Source organism: Molossus molossus, unplaced genomic scaffold (assembly GCF_014108415.1).
Source record: "Molossus molossus isolate mMolMol1 unplaced genomic scaffold, mMolMol1.p scaffold_m16_p_22, whole genome shotgun sequence".
NCBI classification, from domain to species: domain Eukaryota; kingdom Metazoa; phylum Chordata; class Mammalia; order Chiroptera; family Molossidae; genus Molossus; species Molossus molossus.
Window position 1 is genome coordinate 20,613,336 of NW_023425358.1, and position 18,940 is coordinate 20,632,275.

At 50.6% G+C, this 18,940-nt stretch overlaps 1 protein-coding gene across 2 annotated transcripts; it reads left to right on the forward strand.

Moving 5' to 3' along the window:
- Positions 1–27: 27 nt before the first annotated feature.
- PES1 (pescadillo ribosomal biogenesis factor 1) lies at positions 28–15,564 on the forward strand. Of its 2 annotated transcripts, none has more exons than XM_036277168.1 (15): positions 28–122; positions 3,446–3,525; positions 4,251–4,404; positions 6,102–6,211; positions 8,732–8,903; positions 8,992–9,081; positions 11,733–11,849; positions 11,962–12,036; positions 12,265–12,351; positions 12,474–12,604; positions 13,128–13,253; positions 13,388–13,572; positions 14,027–14,184; positions 14,328–14,489; positions 15,095–15,564. In XM_036277168.1, the coding sequence occupies exons 1-15, from the start codon at positions 99–101 to the stop codon at positions 15,176–15,178; spliced, it is 1,755 nt and encodes a 584-aa protein (XP_036133061.1). In that variant the 5' UTR covers positions 28–98; the 3' UTR covers positions 15,179–15,564. The 2 variants fall into 2 exon arrangements, with proteins under 2 accessions (XP_036133061.1, XP_036133062.1); XM_036277169.1 differs by having other exon boundaries at positions 41–122; positions 14,331–14,489.
- The last annotated feature ends 3,376 nt before the right edge of the window (positions 15,565–18,940 follow it).

Here is an 18,940-nt window from a genome sequence, read left to right on the forward strand (position 1 = left end):
GGGCTGCGTGGGGGCCTTGGGGCTTTAGGCAGGGCACGTGCGGGAGGAAGTAACGCTATCAGTCCGCGCGGCGCTCGTATCTCCTTCATCGTGGAGCCATGGGAGGCCTGGAGAAGAAGAAGGTGAACGGGGGAGAACCCGGGGAGGGGTGGCAGGGGTCCTTGGGAGGTGGTAAACGGGCGTGACGGAGCCTGGGGACTGCGTCTTTCCTCGGCCTTGGCTCCTCGTGGGTACAGAAACGATTGGGATCAACGCGACGGGAGACAGTTGTGAGAAGGGGTCCGAGGATGGGCGAGGAAGGGACTACTTTTGTCCGGTGAAATGCGGGAAAGAACCTGGAGTAGTCTTGTAAGAGAGTTGATGACCAAGCCCTGGCCTGTTTGGCTCAGCGGTTAGAGCGTCCACCTGCGGTCCGGAAAGACCCGGGTTCGGTTCCCGCTAAGGGCACGTACCTCGGTTGCAGTTTGTCCCCGGCCCTGGTTGGTCGTGCGGGTGGCAGCCACTCGATGTGTCCCTTTCACATCGATGTTTCCCTCTCTCTCTCTTCCTCTCTCTCCCTCCTACTCTGTCTGTACAAAAAATGGAAAAATGTCCTCGGATGAGGATTAAAAAAAAAAAAAAAAAGAGAGAGTTGATGACCAAGCATAGTTTCACCCGAAAAGCAGGGCTAGCCAAAGAACAGCTGTTTACTGAGTAAAGAGTGATAAACGTTACATAAAGTCCATTACGTTGAATTAATCACCTCTAAAACTTGTTATCCTCTTTTCTCTGGAACCAGGCCCTGCCTTGGATACTGGGGATGGAGATGTAAACAATCAAATGTGGTCCCTGCCTTCCCCTAGCTCATTTTCTAGTGGGGAAGATGAACATTAAAATAACCAAGTAAAACTGTCAAAGATTGTTAAATGAGAGATAAGGGTGGAGAATATAAACGGACCGTTATTTCAATTAGTGTTGTGTTGGAAGGTCTCTCTGAGTCATAACATTTAAGTTGAAATCTGAAGACAGGAAGATCTCGGATAGGTTCTGGGGCACAAGAGTGCTTACTGAACAAGCCTGGCAGGGGAAACTAAGTGCCAGGGCCTTTAGGTGGGAAAGGCTTGTTGTGTACAAGGAATTGGAAGGACATCATGATTGCTGGGGTATAATAAACCAAGGGAAGAATGGCATCGGCTGAGGTTGGGGTTGGATAGGGACCAGATCATGGAAGGCCTGTCAGCCCTGGTGAGGAGGTTGGACTTTATTCTAAGTGCAGTAGAACTTAGCTAAATGGAGAGTAACATGATAAGTTTTTCAAGGAGTTCTTATTGCTATGTGTAGAATCGCGTTGGTGTCATGAAAAGACTGGAGAGGAGATAAGGGTAAGGAAGATGTAGTTGCCTCAAGTATTTCCTTCAGTTTGAGTTTCTGTTGTCATTTTGTGTTTAAACCAACACACTATTGAGCACCCAGTAGGTACTAGTGATTAGAACTACAAAGATATAAAATGGAAAATTATGACAGTTTTTAAAGCTGGGTTTCACAGCCATTTTGAGCCAGATAAGGCTTTGTTGTTGGGAGGGCTGTCCAGTGTACTGTGGGATGTTTAGCAGCATCCCTGACCTCTTTTTTTTTTTTTTAATCCTCACCTGAGGATAGTATTTCCATTTTTGTTTAGATAGAGTGGCAGGGAGAGAGAGAGAAACATGGATGTGAGAGAGACCCATCGACTGGTTGCCTACCGCACAACCCCACCCAGGACCGGGACGAACCGCAACTGAGCTATGTGCCCTTGACCAGAATCGAACCCACAACTCATTGGTGCACGGGCCAATGCTCTAACTGCTGAGCCAGACTGGCCAGGGCAGCATCCCTGACCTCTTAACCCACTAACTAGATGCCAGTAGCACTCAGCAACCGAAAATGACACCCCCCACCACACACACACACACACACACACACACACACACGAGAACTGGGCAATAGAAACCATTTTTTTTTAATCCTTGCCCAAGGACATATTTGCATTTATCTTCAGATAGCTGGAGAGAGAGTTGGGGGGGTGGGGAGAGACTCATCAAGTGGTTGCCATCCGCACGACCCCAGCCAGGGCCGGGGACAAACTGCAGCCAAGATATGTGCCCTTAGCGGGAGCCAAACCCAGGACTCTTTGGTCTGCAGGCCGACGCTCTAATTGCTGAGCCAAACTGGCCAGGGCAATGGAAACCACTTTTAATGAAGACTCACCTTTCTGAGAGCGTCTAAAACTCATCTTTGTATCCCTAGGACTTGACATGGTACTTATCTCCAATAGACAATTACTGTAATAAATGTCTGAAGGAAAGAATGAGTGAAAGATGTGTTTTATGATTGGGGGGTTATTCATAAACATACCCCTCAGGTTTATCTCTTTAGAGCTGCACCTAGCCATTGAGGCCCCTGCTCTCTGACTCCAGAGGAAGATCATGTTTAGAAAAGACATGCTTGGTTAGCATTGTGTGGTGCTTGATACAGTGCAATACTACTCTTTATCAAAGAGACAGATGTGAGTGTAAGGCAGCATCATGACATCATAGACATCCAGATGGTTCAAGACAATATGCTCCTTGGGAGCAGATGATGACTAGTCTTTTAGTTTTGATTACCCTCATAGCATCTAGCTTAATGCTGGGAACATAGTAGAGGTCCTGTTATTGTCTGTTGAATGAATGAACGGGAAAGGGGAAAGGCTTTGTAGCTTAGAGCATGCATTCTCAACCAAATGATATTACCCCCAAGGGAACAAAAATCTGGTTGGTGGGGGGAGTCTTAGATAGTACAATGGTTTGTGGCCCTCTAAAGAAACACATTACATAAACAGACCTACAGTTTGTCTGTGATATTAACATTTTATGGGGCTCTCAGAGGGTCAATTAAGGAGGGGAAAGGTCTAAAAAGGCTTTTGCTGGTGGAGATGGGTGACTATAATGAAAAAAGTTGAGAACACTGGCTTAGTGGATTAGGCACTCAGGTTCTGGACTCAGACCGAGCTTTGACTCCTAGCCCCAGCTCTTAAAAGGCTATGTGACCTGGGTAGGTTATTTCATTGAGATGTCTCCTCCCATGTGAAATGGGAGTTTAATGGCACCCACCTCACAGTATTGTGGGAATTAAACGAAGTAATATGTGGAAATCGCTAATCATAATGGCCAATACTTAGAGTTACTACCAAGTGCTTGGCACAGCACCTGATCCATAGCAACCTCATAGTCCCCAGCACCATGCAGATGTATGTGTCCTTTATGTTGACTACTGCAAGGGCAGTGCAGGAGAGCTCATTCAGGTGGGTGGGCTCCCTCTCTACAGCATTTCCTATCCCAGAAGCCACTTATCCAGAGTGGTACTTGCCTCTGGCATCAGACATGCCCAGGGATTGATGTCAGTCACTTCAATCATTGCTAATGGAGAACTGTTTTTTCTCCCCTAGTATGAACGAGGCTCTGCCACCAACTACATCACCCGAAACAAAGCCCGAAAGAAGCTGCAGCTGAGCCTGCCCGACTTCAGGTGAGGTTGAAAAGGAGTAGAGTAGGGTGGCCTTGGGGGTACTTGGGGAGTGAATTACATAAGGAAAACTCAGCTGCATCCCTGTGTTCCCTGTGCTGCTACAAACTCCATCTGGAATTCTGATATTCCTCCTCTTTCTCGCTGGGACTTGCATTAGTAAACTATGTTTTGTGAAGTGTAGTCTGTGGGGAAGCTGGAGGAGACCTGGGTAACACTGCCCACAGTCATCAGAAGGGGCCCACTGGTACAACACACTGCTGATTTCTGTCTGGGTCTGTGTCATCCATCCTCTCCCTTCTGGCAGAAGAGACCTCTGACCCTATAGCTAGGGGTTCTCAACTCCTTGTAGAGTCATATCCCGACTCCTGCACAGTCTTGTATTTACTGCCACCCGGCCCACTTTTAGTCCTTCAGGTGTGCCCAGCACTTTCTACCCTTACAGCCTTTGTCCTCAGGATGTTCTTCCCACCTTTATATGGCTGAAGTGTTGGTTTCTCAGCAAGGTCTTTCCTGGTCCCTGTCAGCATCTTGCTTGTTTCCTCTCTGGTGCTTGTGACAGTTTGCATTATGTGATTTTGGGGGACTTGTGGTTGTTGGACTCCTCACTAGGATGTTAGTTCTCCAAGGGCAGGCCCCCATGCTCCCTCTTCAGTGCTGGTTTCTAGGCCCGGTATGGCCAGTGCTCAGCATGTTTACTAACAGAAGGACTGGCCTTTGTCTTCCAGGCGGCTGTGCATCCTGAAAGGCATTTATCCTCATGAACCCAAACACAAGAAAAAGGTTAACAAGGGCTCCACAGCAGCCCGGACTTTTTACCTTATCAAAGACATCAAGTTCCTCCTGCATGAACCCATTGTCAACAAGTTCCGGGAATACAAGGTAAGGCCCTGGCTCTAGGGTCTGTCTGGATGGGCCCATTGACGTTCTGTGACCACTAACTGTGACCGTGGTGGATTGTTTAGTCTCTCTGAGGGTGACATAAATATAAAGGGTGACATAATTCTGTCTGAAAGGAGTGTCGCGAGGATTGACTGAGATCACACATGGAAATCATTTGCACAGAACCTGGCAAATGATTAATGCTTTACCTATTGTACTTTTCCCGATTCTTTTGAAAAAGAGTAAATTTATAACCTCTGAGGCAAAGATGTTGCTATTTCAGGGTCTCAGGTGTGTTCTCTTCCCAGAGACACTGCTGCTATTCATGCTTTTCCTGGAATTGCTCCTAGGAGATCAAGCATTTTATTCCACAAATAGAAACCATTAAATGTTTAAATGCCACAGAAAAAGTAGAAACCCGTTTATACCAAATGCAAATAATGGAAAGTAGACTGCTATTACTGAAGCCTTTGCCAAACAGCAGGGCCCGGCTGAGGCCCTTGGTGGGAGGGATGGGGTGTCACCTGGTGGCCACAGCTAGTTGCTGGCCCTCCCTTCCAACCAAGTCCACCCAGGTGGGTGGCTGGCCCTGTTTTGCTGCTGGGTTTAAAAACTATAGTCATGATCACCTAACGATGTGTTTTTCAGGACATATTCCCATTGTTAGCTGATTTCGTCATTGTGTGAACGTCATAGTGTATACTTATACAAATCTAGGTGATATAGCCTACTGCACATCTAGTGTATATGGGATAGCCTGTCACTCTTAGGCTATAGACCTGCAACAGCAACTGTGCAAAACAACATGAAATTAAATCAAGCTTGAGAGAAAATGATGCAATCAGGAGACATAGTAAACATGAGATGTATGTGGCTGCTGCCAGCATAACACAGCATGCCATTTTACAGCAAACTTTGTTACATAAGTAGAAAGAATACACTCTAAAATAACAATAAAAAGTATAGTATAGTAAATACATAAACCATTAACAGTCACTTACTGTCATTATCAAGTAATATGTACTGTACATGGTTTGCTCTACTTTTATATGACAGGCAATGCAGTAGATTTGTTTATACTAGCATCGCCACAAACATAAGTAATGTATTGTGCTACAATGTTACGGTGGCTAGGACATCAATAGGTGATAGGAATTTTTTTTTTTTTTTTTTTTTTTTTTTTATCCTCACCCGAGGACATTTTTCCATTTTTTGTTCAGATAGAGCGGGAGGGAGAGAGAGGAAGAGAGAGAGAGAAACATCGATGTGAAGGGACACATCGAGTGGCTGCCACCCACACAACCAACCAGGGCCGGGGACAAACTGCAACCGAGGTACGTGCCCTTAGCGGGAACCGAACCCGGGTCTCTCTGTACCGCAGGCCGACGCTCCAACCGCTGAGCCAAACCGGCCAGGGCGGTGATAGGAATTTTTTAGTTCCATTATAGTCTTATGGGACCGCTGCCATATACATGACCTGTCTACTGAAATGTTAGCCAACTCCGCTTATCAGTGGGGAGGAGGGGTCAGTTTTAATGTTTGTCGAGTTGGCTATTTTGCAAATCCTGGGCAAAGGGAACAGTCACACAGCTTCAGGGGCCTTGAGAATCCTCCTGCCCCATGTTTCCCTCCTCCACAAATGAGGGGTCTCCAGGAACCTTTGGCCCCAGCATCAGCTGTCTCTTCCTCTCTTCTAGGTGTTTGTCCGGAAGCTCCGGAAGGCCTATGGGAAGAGTGAGTGGAACACTGTGGAGCGTCTGAAGGACAATAAGCCCAACTACAAGCTTGACCACATTGTCAAGGAACGGTGAGTTGGGGGCTCAGTCTTAGCGTAGGGGATACAGTGGGGAACAAGACCAAGACCCTGCCCAAGCTGCTGGCATCCTATTGGAGGAAGCAGACCAAAAATCTAACTGCCAAATTGCTGTTATGATTGCAAGTCATAATGAGTGCCAACCGTGTGCAGGAAACTAGGGGACACCTGTTTGTTACAGGCTTGTCAGAGGAGGTCTTTCTGAGGAGAGAAGTTCTAACCAACCAGGGAAAGCATAGTCCAAGCAGAAGCAACAGCAAGTGCAAAGGCCCTGGGATAAGAGAGAATCAGAGTTCTGGGGAGTGCACACCAGCTATATGGTTAGACCTGGAGGATATGGATGGACACCTGATCTTAACCATTCCTTCCCCAGCCTTCACAGTAGACCACTCATTCATTGTCTAAATCAGTAGTTTCTAACCAGGGTTAGGAATGACTTGGATGGGAAGGCCTACTAGTTTTTAATGGGTTGAGGTCAGGGATGCTGCTAAACACCTTACATTGTATAGGACAGTACCCACAGTACATAACAATCTGGCCCAAAATGTTAGTAATGATAAGATTCAGAAATCTTGGGCTAAATGAACGTCCATCTTCTCTTGGGGGTTAATGGCCTAGCACACTTAGCTTCAAGCTAGATGGACTTGGCTTCATTGAGCCAGCCCATCCAAGGGCTAGTTCGAGAAGAGCTGTGACCTAGGAGCACGACAGCTGGTGTTCTCACCCCAGCCTCGCCACCCACAAGCTGGGTGGCCCAAGAACAGTTCTTGCTCCGAGCAAGTCCTCCCCTCTAACAGAGAGATGACCATAGCTCCTGTCCTGCCTATGACACACAACTGTTGTGTAGAACAAATGAAAAAGCACAAGAAGAAAGCAAGTGTCTGGATTCATGTACACACCAGGTGGCAGTGTGGTTGTGGTGTTCCCATTCCGTGTCACCCCTTCCCCCATCTCCATAGCCATTGGTTAAGAAGGAAAATCAGGTGGCTCAGAAATGATTGGTGATCTTTGTACAAAGGGCCTGGGTTGGTGGGTTTGTCTGGAAGTGGAGAATGAGGAAACTCCGAGGTACCACAGGGGACTGATTGATGCTCTAGCCTCTGCACCAGGAAACCAGATACCTCTCTTCCTATTGTCTTGCTTGAAGTTCCTGTGGCCTTTGTTCCATCTTGGTCAGGGTTTGAAGACCTGGCAGGCCCCTCCTTTTTTATTTTTTTTTTTTTTTTTTTTTTTTTTTTTTTTATCCTCACCCGAGGACATTTTTCCATTTTTTGTTCAGGTAGAGTGGGAGGGAGAGAGAGGAACAGAGAGAGAGAGAGAAACATCGATGTGAAAGGAACACATCGAGTGGCTGCCACCCGCACAACCGACCAGGGCCGGGGACAAACTGCAACCGAGGTACATGCCCTTAGCGGGAACCGAACCCGGGTCTCTCAGGACCGCAGGCCGACGCTCTAACCGCTGAACCAAACCGGCCGGGGCGGCCCCTCCTTTTTTAATGAGTGATGCCATCTAGGGTTGGAAGGGTCTTGGCCATGTCTGGTCCTGTGGCTTTCAGAGAGTCCCCTTTTGAAGCAACAGAACACTCTGCAAAAGGAAGTTCCCTGGGCGGCAGTGCGGATGCCAGAGGCTTTGAAAGCTGCTCTGGCTGAGGGAGGGAGACTGGAAGCCCTGTCTGTCCATTTGTCCCCAGGTGTTTCCAGGAAGCTGTAGGAACCCAGTTTTAAATCAACAGTCGGTTCAATATTGTCTTTTTCCAAATGAAACCACTGGGGTTAAGTGAAACATAGTGAACCATCCTGGGTCACAGCTGGGACTGGAATTCAGGTGTCAACACTGGTACTCCAATGTCCTTTCCATGACCCACACCTCTATCCCTCAGCAGGACAGCCGTGCAGTAGTGGATCCTGCCAGGAAGGCTTGTTTTCATCAACTTTCTGATTTACCACAGGGAACTACTTTTTTGCTCTGACTCTTCCTGGCCAAGACCTAGTTTTCGCATTTTTACTGTCTGGTTCTGATTGGTTCTGTAAACTAGACAGAGGTCTGGGTCGTGAGAGATAAGACAACCCACTCTGGTGACATGTGGCCATAAGTGCTGCTGAGGACAGGCATGTCCCGACCCTCCACCGTGGTCCACCAGGGCAGCATCACATTTGTCTGCTTTCTGTCTTGGATCCCTCTAGATAGATTTCCTTTGCTCTGAAGTTTCCACCTGGAGAAAGAGAGAGCCACTGACTCGGCCTGCCCTCTGACCACAACGTATGGAAGTGGGTCAAGGTCAAGTCCTTGGTTTGCAGTGGGTGTCTTGGGGACCTGGTCAGGATTCCTCTGATCCTCAGAGCTAACTGGGCATGTTCTGGTTCCATGGTGGGGAAGCTGGTACTGCCAGGCCCCTGGGCACTTCTTGACTTTCTGGTCAGGACATGGTAGTGGCAAGGCCTGGCTTGGGGAATAGGGCCTCCAGGGTGTTTTATAACCAAACCTATGAATGCTGCCCTTCCGGCCATGCAGGTACCCCACGTTCATAGACGCTCTTCGGGACCTGGATGATGCCCTCTCCATGTGCTTCCTCTTCTCCACTTTCCCTCGGACTGGCAAGTGCCACGTGCAGACCATTCAACTGTGCCGGAGGCTCACGGTGGAGTTCCTGCACTACGTCATTGCCGCCCGGGCCCTGCGCAAGGTGAGCTCAGGGCCACCTGGCAGGCCCCACCTGCTCTCTCCCTCACTCTCCCGTTGGTTTTCACCAAGCTGTCCCCTCTCACCCTCAGGTGTTCCTGTCCATCAAAGGCATTTACTACCAGGCCGAGGTGCTCGGACAGCCCATTGTGTGGATCACACCCTATGCCTTCTCCCATGATGTGAGTGTGTCCGTGGGGCTTGTGCTGGACTGTTCTCCCTCTGGCTCCTAGACAGATAAGGGCATGAGCAAAGAGGGAGTTTTACTTTCCTGTGGAGTCCAGCATGTGCTGGGTTCCTAAGTGTTGGCTGGGGGTGTGGGGTCAGGTGGGAATGTGCTACACAACATCATAATAAGAACTCAAGCCAAACTGCTCCAGCACCCCACAGCTGGTTGACCTTGAACATGTGCCTTCACCTCTGTGCCTCAGTTTATGTTGTACTTCCACTTCCTAAGCATTGTTGTGAGATTTGAAAAAAGAATGTTTTAAGGTGTCGTTTGGGGTAGCTGAATGAATAGTTAGAGGCTGCTGGGGTCTGGACAGTGGCCAAGCCCAGCCCTACTTTCTGACCCACTGGGGTCCTCATTCTGCTCCATTGCTGGCAGCTGCCAGACCTTGGCCAAGCTGCTTTGCTTAGCTCCTTAGCTTCCCCTACTCCTGTCTCCCACAATTGCTAGGGGGCTGGGAGAGATTTTTGTCTATTTTTACTCTTAGAATTTTTGGCAGGGATATATGGAGAGAAATCCTGGTTTTGCCTCTTTATGGGGCATCATTAGCCTCTAGTCCCCCCATGAGGTCTCAGCCAGTCTCAGTACCTGACCTGTTGTTCTGTGGGCCTGCGTTTGGCCCAGTTCCTCGTTTGTGCACTGATTGGGAACTGGAGCCTTCAGTGGAGAGCACATACACCAGCCTGCTTGGACAGTGGGTTTACTGCCAGGTTATTGGGTGCTCCAGGTTAAAGCCAAGGTCTGAGCTCCTCTCCTTTATCTTGGGCTGGTTTGAGGGCCAGAACCACTCTTGACTATGGAGCAGCAGTGACCTTTGGTGGCAGGCTGCAGTCTGTGGGTGAGAGTCGAGCTTGGCCCTCTGTGTCCCTATTCCCACTCCTTAGGACAGGCTTGTGTGCCAGAATCCATGGGTCTTTCCTCTTCTCTGTTCTGCCCCTCCTCTCCTACTCTTTCCTTCCTGCCTTCTCCACCCTGCCTTCCCTCCTTCCTCTCTGGCCCTCCTGCTCCTTCCTTCTCTCTGATGTCCCACCCCCGTGATTCTCAGACTAGGCTTTGTGTGTCCTTCTAGTGGTGAATAGGGCCCTGTGGAGGCCAGCCTCCACACAGCTGGCCTGGGGGAAGGGAATGGCTGCCCGTCCTTCCTCTTCCCTGGCCAGCTTACTGCCGCTACTTCCTTTCAGCAGGAGGATGGAGGACCGGTACTGGGTTGTAGGTGAGGCCCTGATGTACCTACTCCCTCACCCTTAGTGGCTAGTCCTGGGTCCTCCAAAGTAGAACCCAGGCATGTGGGGTGAAACTCCACTCAACACTGTGCTGTAGGAAAAGGACTTGGTGCTCAGATGCTTGCCAGGCCCATCAGGGGCCCTGCAGCTGCTTTCAAAAGAGCAGAGGTATTGGTCTGGGCACAGGTGGAGTACCTCTTTGCCCCTGTGCCCCTGTAGCCAGGTCCCTGCCTGCTGGCAGGGTGGAGAAACAGCTTAGAGTCACAAGCATGCCCAGTACAAAAGAGATGTAATTATCACTGATTTTTTTTTTTTAATCCTCACCCAAGGATATTTTTCCGTTGATTTTTAGAGAGACTGGGAGGGAGGGAGACGGGGGAGGGGGGGAGGGAGGTGTCGATGTGAGAGAGCGAGACATCAATTGGTTGTCTATGCTCTAACCACTGAGCAACCGGCAAGGGCATCATTACCAGTTTTGGCATTCCTTGTCACACCCTCCTGTCCAGGTCTCAGGGGTCAGCAGTTGGCATTCCTTGTCACATCCTCCTGTCCAAGTCTCGGGGGTCAGCAGGGCTGGGCTAGCTTCTCTGGTTGTGGGAGACAGTGCTGCTCAAGAGTTGAGGTGTTTTGATTTGGCTTTCAGATCCTTGCTGTGTTTTGCTTTATCATTTCTTCAAGGGCCAAGATGAGCCCTTCCCTGTTGCCTGCTTGCTGGGTGGGCAGCTCATACGGGTGACTCTGTGCCTTTGTTTAAGGCAAGCAGCTTTTTTGTCCACTATTTCTCCAGTGCTCCCTGGGCTGAGTCAAGCGGCTGCTCCAACCTGTCCTGTATCCTTAGGTCTTGTCTTTGTTTCTGGCTGAGGCTTATTTCTGAGTGTCTGTCCCAAGGCTCCTGCCAGGGCTTGGAGTTACTGAGTTCCGTCCATCCACTGTCCCCAGCTGGGCAGCAATGGTACTAGGCTCTAGGAATATTGTCTCCCAGGAAAAGATTATGGGGTGAATAATGAGGAAGGCATGCGCTCTGATCAGACTGTCAGGGAAGGCAGCCTCTGCAAGGACAGAAGTCTGAGCAACAGGTGCAGGGGTTGGGGGATTGCCTGCCAGTCCTGGGAATAGCGTGATAGAGGCTCCCCTTTGCTTCCTCCTAGCTTGCCCTACATGGCTTGGGGATCTGGCACTGGCCTCCAGGACATCCCTAACCCTTGGGACCCCTGTCTGGAGCTTTACTGGTACCCAGAATGTTCCTGGGTAGGGACATATCATACAGCCCCTTTCTGTGGGGCAGAGTCCTAAGGCAGGGCTATCCTGGAGTTCCTCACCTCTCGTGGGTTGTCACTGTCAACTTTGCCCGTCTTTCTGATGTGCCTCCTATGCCTCTCAGCACCCAACAGACGTGGACTACAGGGTCATGGCCACCTTCACCGAGTTCTACACCACCCTGCTGGGCTTTGTCAACTTCCGCCTCTACCAGTCACTCAACCTGCACTACCCACCCAAGGTAGGGCCCAGTCCAGTGCCTCCTGTCTATGCAGGGGTCACAGCCCTTCTCTCCCCATGTGGAGGCAGGGGCTGTGGGCATCCTCTTGCGCTGACCTTCCTCTGCCTCCCAGCTCGAGGGTCAGGCCCACACGGAGGTGAAGGCCCATGAAGACAGCTATGCATTGGACTCTGAGAGCTCTATGGAGGTGAGAGAGGCTTCCAGAGCATGGGCCCAGCATCCCCCAGAAGGGTGTCCCTGGCCCGGGGGTTGGTCATTGACTGCATATGTGGTCTTGGGGCTCTCCTCACAACCCAAACCCACTGATGTCCCAGAGCTGTCACTGCCACCCCTTCCCCACCTTGGCCATACCCCCAGATAAGGTTCCCCCCCCACCTGCAAGCCGCAGCCCCATAGTAATGCTTCTTTTCTGTAGAAACTGGCAGCCCTCAGTGCCAGTCTGGCCCGTGTGGTGGTGCCTGCAGAGGAAGAGGCCGAGGTGGACGAGTTTCCTGCCGATGGGGTAGGTCTGTGCTGCCTTCCAGGAGGAGCAAGCAGGGCAGGGGCATTGGGACGGAGGAATCTAGAAGGAAGCTGGGGGTGTGTGCAGCTCTAAAAACAAGAGGCCTGGGCCTTTCTGTTCAGGAGATGGCGGCACAGGAGGAGGGCCGCAGGAAGGAGCTGGAGGCACAAGAGAAGCAGAAGAAGCTCTTTGAGGGCCTGAAGTTCTTCCTGAACCGTGAGGTACCCCGTGAGGCCCTGGCTTTCATCATCAGGTAGGCAGGTCAACAGCACTGGCTCTGCCACACTCTGGGCTAGGTCTTGCCCTGCACAGAGCAGCCCTGGATGCCCACCAGTAACTTCAGGGTGGGGTCAGTATCCACTTTTGTTTGTTTGTTAATCCTCGCTGGAGGATATTCCTCCATTGATTTTTTATTTTTTTTAGATAGAGTGGAAGGAAGGGAGGGAGACAGAGAGAGAGAAACATCCGTGTGATACACATGGATTGGTTGTCTCCTTCAAGATCCAGACCTGGCCGGGGATTGAATCCACAACCCAGGTACATGCCCTTAACCTGGAATCAAACCCGTGACCCTTTGGTCTGCAGGCCAATGCTCTAACCACTAAGCCAAGTTGGCCAGGGCAGTATCTAGTTCTTAAGGCTGTTCTGAGGATTCAACAAAATGGTGTTTTGAAAGTGCTCAGCAGCCCTAGCCTAGGAGGATGAATTTGGCCAGTGGGTCCCTGGGCAGGCACCTCATACCTGAGTATTTTGCTGGGCTCCCCTTGTACCTGTAGGAGTTTTGGGGGGAACGTGTCCTGGGACAAGTCTCTGTGCATCGGGGCCACCTATGACGTCACAGACTCCTGCATTACCCACCAGATTGTTGACCGGCCTGGGCAGCAGACTCCTGTCGTTGGCAGGTAGGCCCCCAGGGCCCTCATCTCCCTCTGCCTGTTCGGGGTTCTGAGTACAGAGGTCTGTCTCAAGGCCTCTGTGAATGGAGTGGAGCCTCGGGTGGCCCCTGTGACCCATCTCTGCTGCCCCTCTGCGCCAGGTGCTACGTGCAGCCACAGTGGGTGTTTGACTCTGTGAATGCCCGGCTCCTCCTCCCTGTGGCAGACTACTTCCCCGGGGTGCAGCTTCCCCCACACCTCTCACCCTTCGTGTCAGAAAAGGAAGGAGATTATGTCCCCCCTGAGAAGATGAAGCTGCTGGCCCTGCAGCGAGGAGAGCACCCAGGTGAGGGGGGGCAGGGTGGGCAGCCTCCTCCATGCTGGTCTTGGTCCCCTGGGCCTTAGCTGGCTGTTTCACTTCTTGGCTACAAAAGTGGCAAGGTCCAGAGAATAGGGAAGCAGAGGTACAAATGCACCTGTGGAGTAAGGTTTAGGAGAAGGGAACATCTGTGTTCTACAATCAGGTGTTCTTGACGTTCAGAGTAACTGAGCAGAATGGTCTGGAAGTTGTCATCAGGATTTACATAGGAGACGGCAGAGCTCAGTAGGGGGCTTGGGGTTTCCTCTGAAGGTAGCTGGGACTGTGAGGAGAGGTGCCAGAGTGGGGTGTGGTTGAGACAGCCCTACACTGCCTTTGTCATGTCCCCAGGGCTGGAGAAGGGGGAGCCTGGTGCCATTTCTCATCCAGCCAGGGAAAGAGCAGGCTCCCAGGGCATTCAGAAGCCATTGGCTATTTATAGGAAATTTAAATGAATCTGAAGAGGAGGATGAGGAGGAAGACAGTGACGATGGTAATGAAGAAGAAGAAAACGAAGAGGAAAAAGATGTGGACGCTGGTTCAGAAAAGGAGGAAGAGGCTCAACTGACAGCTCTGGAGGAGCAGAGGATGGAGGGGAAGGTACCAGGGAGCTGACCGGGGCGTGGCCTGGCCTGGGAAGCAGCCCCACTGTCCATCTTGGTGCCAGCCCTGGCCCAGAAGGGCGGGAGCCAGGAGACTGGCAGGGGTGGGTATGGGGACCTGCATCCACCCTGTGTTCTCAGAAGCCCAGGGTGATGGCGGGCACTGTGAAGCTGGAGGACAAGCAGCGGCTGGCCCAAGAGGAGGAGAGTGAGGCCAAGCGCCTGGCCATTATGATGATGAAAAAACGGGAGAAATACCTCTACAACAAGATCATGTTTGGCAAGCGGCGAAAAATTCGGGAGGTGAGTTCCTGTCACCTGCCAGATGTGGCCGGGCACACAGTTGAACTTTGAGGCTAGCTGGGCTCTCTTCAGGGCTTTATACTTCCTACACCTGGAGTTTCTGAGTTTGCTCGAGAGTGGGGACAGATCTGTCCCAGAGAACTCTGCCTACTTTTATGAAGGACCATTTAACAGAAGTGCCTAAAGCACAGGGGCCTGCGGGAGGTTTTGGTTAAGCTTCTATTTTGTTTCTTGTTCACAAAACCACATCAGCCCTGGCCAGTTTGGCTCAGAGGTTGAGCGTTGGCCTGAGGACCAGAGAGTCCCAGGTTCGGTTCCTGCTAGGGGCACGTACCACAAAACAAACAAACAAAGCTACATCAGCTCTTTGGGGGGGAAATATTTTAAACAAAAATACAAGTTCTGTGCACACCAGAACTCTGTAATGGATGGTGTAGAAGTGGTGTGGAAGTGGCTTGCAGTCCTGCCCTTGGGGTGAGCTGTAGTAATAGCCCCCAGGTTTCTTTTGTGTACGTAACACAGATATTACTGCGTAGAAGGGGAGAGTCTCCTTCCCTGTTCACTTCTCCCCATCACAGCTTGATTTCCCACCTTTCTCCTCATAGGCCAACAAACTGGCAGAGAAGCGGAAAGCCCACGATGAGGCTGTGAGGTCTGAGAAGAAGGCCAAGAAGGCAAGGCCAGTGTGAGTGGCAGCAGCCTCTTGATGGGCCAGGCCAGCTCCGACAGCTGGACTTGGCACAGGCAGGCCAGAGGACCCAGGCTTGGTAGTAGACCGGAGTCTCAGAGTCTCTTCTGTTTCATTCCTCCCCTCCCCCTGCCAGCCTGGCCTCCTGTCATGTTCTCTGGCTGGGCCCATGGGTAGCTCCAGCCTCCCTTGAATGGAACTCTAGCAGAGAAGAGGTATCTATGCCCAGCCCAGCTGGATCTCCCAGGAGTCAGCGACATGGGGAACAGGGCCCCCCACCAGCCCTTCACCTGCTGCTCCCGTTCACCCTGGCTTTTCCTCTCCCCCACACATGGTTAAACCCATGATTCTCCTGGTGGTGTGATGGGAGGGTGGGGAAGCATTTGTTATTAAATGGCTGGAATTTTGCAGCCAATTGAATTGGTGTGTTCATGAGCATTCTTGAAGTTGGAGAAGGGCCACCTAGTGCCCTGTACTACAGGCTGGACAAGCCTGGGTATTTACAGAGAAGGGCCTGGACCTGACCAGTTTGGCTCAGCAGTTAAGAGCGTCGGCCCGCAGATCAGAGAAGGGCCTGGTCACTGCTCAGGGTTCTCTGGATGTCCAAGAACCCCTTTGGGCCCAAGGGTGCCAGAAGGTAGGTGCAGAGGTTCTGGGGTTGGGCTCTTAAGTCAGTCTGCCCTTAGTTCATAGTCCAGCCCCTACACTTTTCGGTCTCTCTGAACCTGATCCCTCATGTGTAAATTAGTAGAAATTCTGGAGCCTGCTTCCCAGGGATGCATGGAAGTACAATTTTGGGGGTCTCGATCTAACGGACACAATTTCTGGTCCATATGTCACATGTGAACATTAACTTTTGTTAATTGTAAAATGTTTTTTTGTTTTGTTTGTTAATCCTCACCCAAGGATATTTTTCTGTTGATTTTCAGAGAGGGAGGGAGGGAGGGAGAGAAAGAAAGAAACATCAATGTGAGAGAGACACATCAGTTGGTTGCCTCTGTACAATCCCAACTGGGGCCAGGACCTGCAACCCCAGTATGTGCAGGGGTAGAACCTGCGACCCTTCAATCTGAGGGCCAATGTTCCAACCACTGAGCCAAACTGGCTAGGGCTTAAAATGCTTTTAACCAAGATTTGCTTAGAATTAAATTAACAAGTTATTTTCCTGTTATTAATTCACTTATTTTTAACAAACTTTAGTGAATAGGCCATATTTTGGAAAAAACACTGTAGTAATTTTGATGACATAAATATTACATATCTAAAAGTATAGTCTATATATTTAAATCCAAGAGTCACCATTCGTAAACATGTTCGTAGAATGATTAGCACACGATCACAGTGCATTGTGGGCAGTAATTGGTTCTATTGTTGCACAGGGTGACTTTCTTCAGCAGGTTTTTTTTTTTGTTGGTGTTAATCCTCATCTGAGGATATTGTTTCCATTGTTTTTTTTTTTTTTTTTTTTTAGAGAGAGTAGAAGGGAAGGGAAGGAGAGACAGAGAGAAACATCAGTGTGAGAGAGACACCTTGATTGGTTACCTCCCGCAAGTGCTTGTCTGGGATTGAACCTACAGCCCAGGTACATGTCCTTGACTGGGAATCGAACCCGAGACCCTTCAGCGTGTGGGGCTGATGCTTTAACCACTGAGTCACACGGGGCAGGGCTCGGCAGCAGTTGTTCCCACTTGCACTAAGCCACACCACAGCTGTGTGCATTTGTTTACTTGAAGTGACTGACTCGTGAATGCACGAATGTATTAGACCTACCTATTCAATATAAATCTAAAATTACAGTAATACATGTATAAAAGTTTTCTGTGAAATTAAACTTTTCATACATAATTTTACACAAACATGTCTACATAAAGTAAAAATAGGTAAACTGATATGTCAATTTTGTTGTTCATCCTCAGCTGAGGATATTTTTCCATTGAATATTTGGATATTTTTCCATTTCAGATAGAGTGGAAGGGAGGGAGGGAGGGAGACTCATTGATTGGTTGCCTCCCGTACAACCCTAATGGGCTGGGGATCCAACCTGCAACCCAGGAACAAGCCCTTGATCGGGAGTTGAACCTGCCACCCTTCTGTCCAAGAACTGATGCTCTAACCACTGAGCAAACCATCCAGTGCAATTTATCATTTTTTTAACATATGCATTTGGAAAACCTACTTTATCATATAATGGACTTTTGGCTTTAATGTATACCCCTTTTCCTGAATTAGTTCCTCATATGGAGGTTTTACTGTTATGCAGACTCAGTAGTGTCAGGTGTCAAAGTGCTCAGTAAACCAACTGTGGTTGTCATTATGTCCTGCTTCAGTCAGCCCAGAAGGTGGGAGCCTAATGCTTGGTGGTATCTGTGGGGCCTGAATTTAAACGAGCTTTACCTTGTGGGCTCCTGAGCAGAATTGTCGAGTAACCTCCAGTGTGGACCTTGCAGCAGCCTGACTTGTTACCCTTACTGGACCATCCTTACAGCTTCCCACCAGCCTTGCTGAGGCCCAGGGGAACAAGCCCTTGCCCAGGACTGCCAGTGCCTCATGGAAGACCTAGGGCCAGAATCTGGGCTCAGAATCATCCCAGCCCCTGTCAGGTCTGGCACAGTGTTTCTGAATAGCCTCCAGCAGGGTGCCCCAGTGGTCTGAGTGCCTTTCCCACATTGAGGCACCTGAGGGAGAGCCTTGGCTCTCTGCCCCTCACTCTGCTCAGGCTCTGTAGAAGTTTTCTGGGCTGTGGCTGCAGGCCCACCCTGCAGGAGAGGAGAGGGGAGGAAAAAGCTTGGGCAGCCTCTGGCTGAGGGAGCAGAGAGCCCAGGGCTCCTGTCTCTGCTGGGCTTTGCTGTGGGTGCGGGGTGGGGGGGGAGGCTATAGTCTAGTCTGGCATGCTCATAGTGGTGGGGCAGTGCTTCCAGAGGCAGGCTCAGGGCCTCTGGAGCCAAAGCCTGCTGCCCTAGGGGATGACGAACCTGCCAGGGTGTATGTGCATCCTGGGACCAGGAGTGCCAGGGCAAAGTTGGAGAGCATGCCCATCAGATATGGAAAAATCTGGCAGCCATGCTGATGTGGAATTTTCCCCACTCCAGAGTCCCCCAGCAATGGCCGGGGCAGTGGGGCTATGACGTGGCCCATGCCCCACTGGGTGTCCAGCTACTTTGGTACTGCCTACAGCTGGAGCTGAGCATTCCTGGCTATAGACCGGCATTCATCCCTATCCTTGGCCCTCTGGGTGAAGGAAGGAAGCCTAGGACTGAAAAGGGTGGATCCTGGATGGAAGGGCACCTGCATGCTGATGGCACTGTGCTCAGCCCAGATGGGTGCCCTGGAGAGGGGATCAGCCGAGATCTCCAAGTGGCTAACCAGCTGGAGATGGATCCCATGCCTGAGCTTCCCTTGGAAATTCCGTCACCACCCCACCCCATTTATCTCTATTTCAGAAGCCAAAAAGTGTATTCCCAGCTTGCACTAACTATGGAGCAAGGGATCAAGGGCTCCAGAACTCCCAATGAAAGTTAAGCAACTAGTCTAGCCATCTCCTTTTTCCCAGAGCTGGGCTGCCCTCACCACCACCACGCCACCCCGTTTCCCAGGCACCCTCGAATCCCCTCAGGGGCTGGGAGCTCAGCTGAGCATCAGGGTCCTGCTGCGGGGACAATGGCCCCGTTGGCGCGTCCAAGACAAATGCGCCTTGTTGGGCCGCCAGCGGGGGCGCGATGCTGCCCCAGGCGCGCTGAATGCGGCTTCTGTGCCTCCCGGGCGC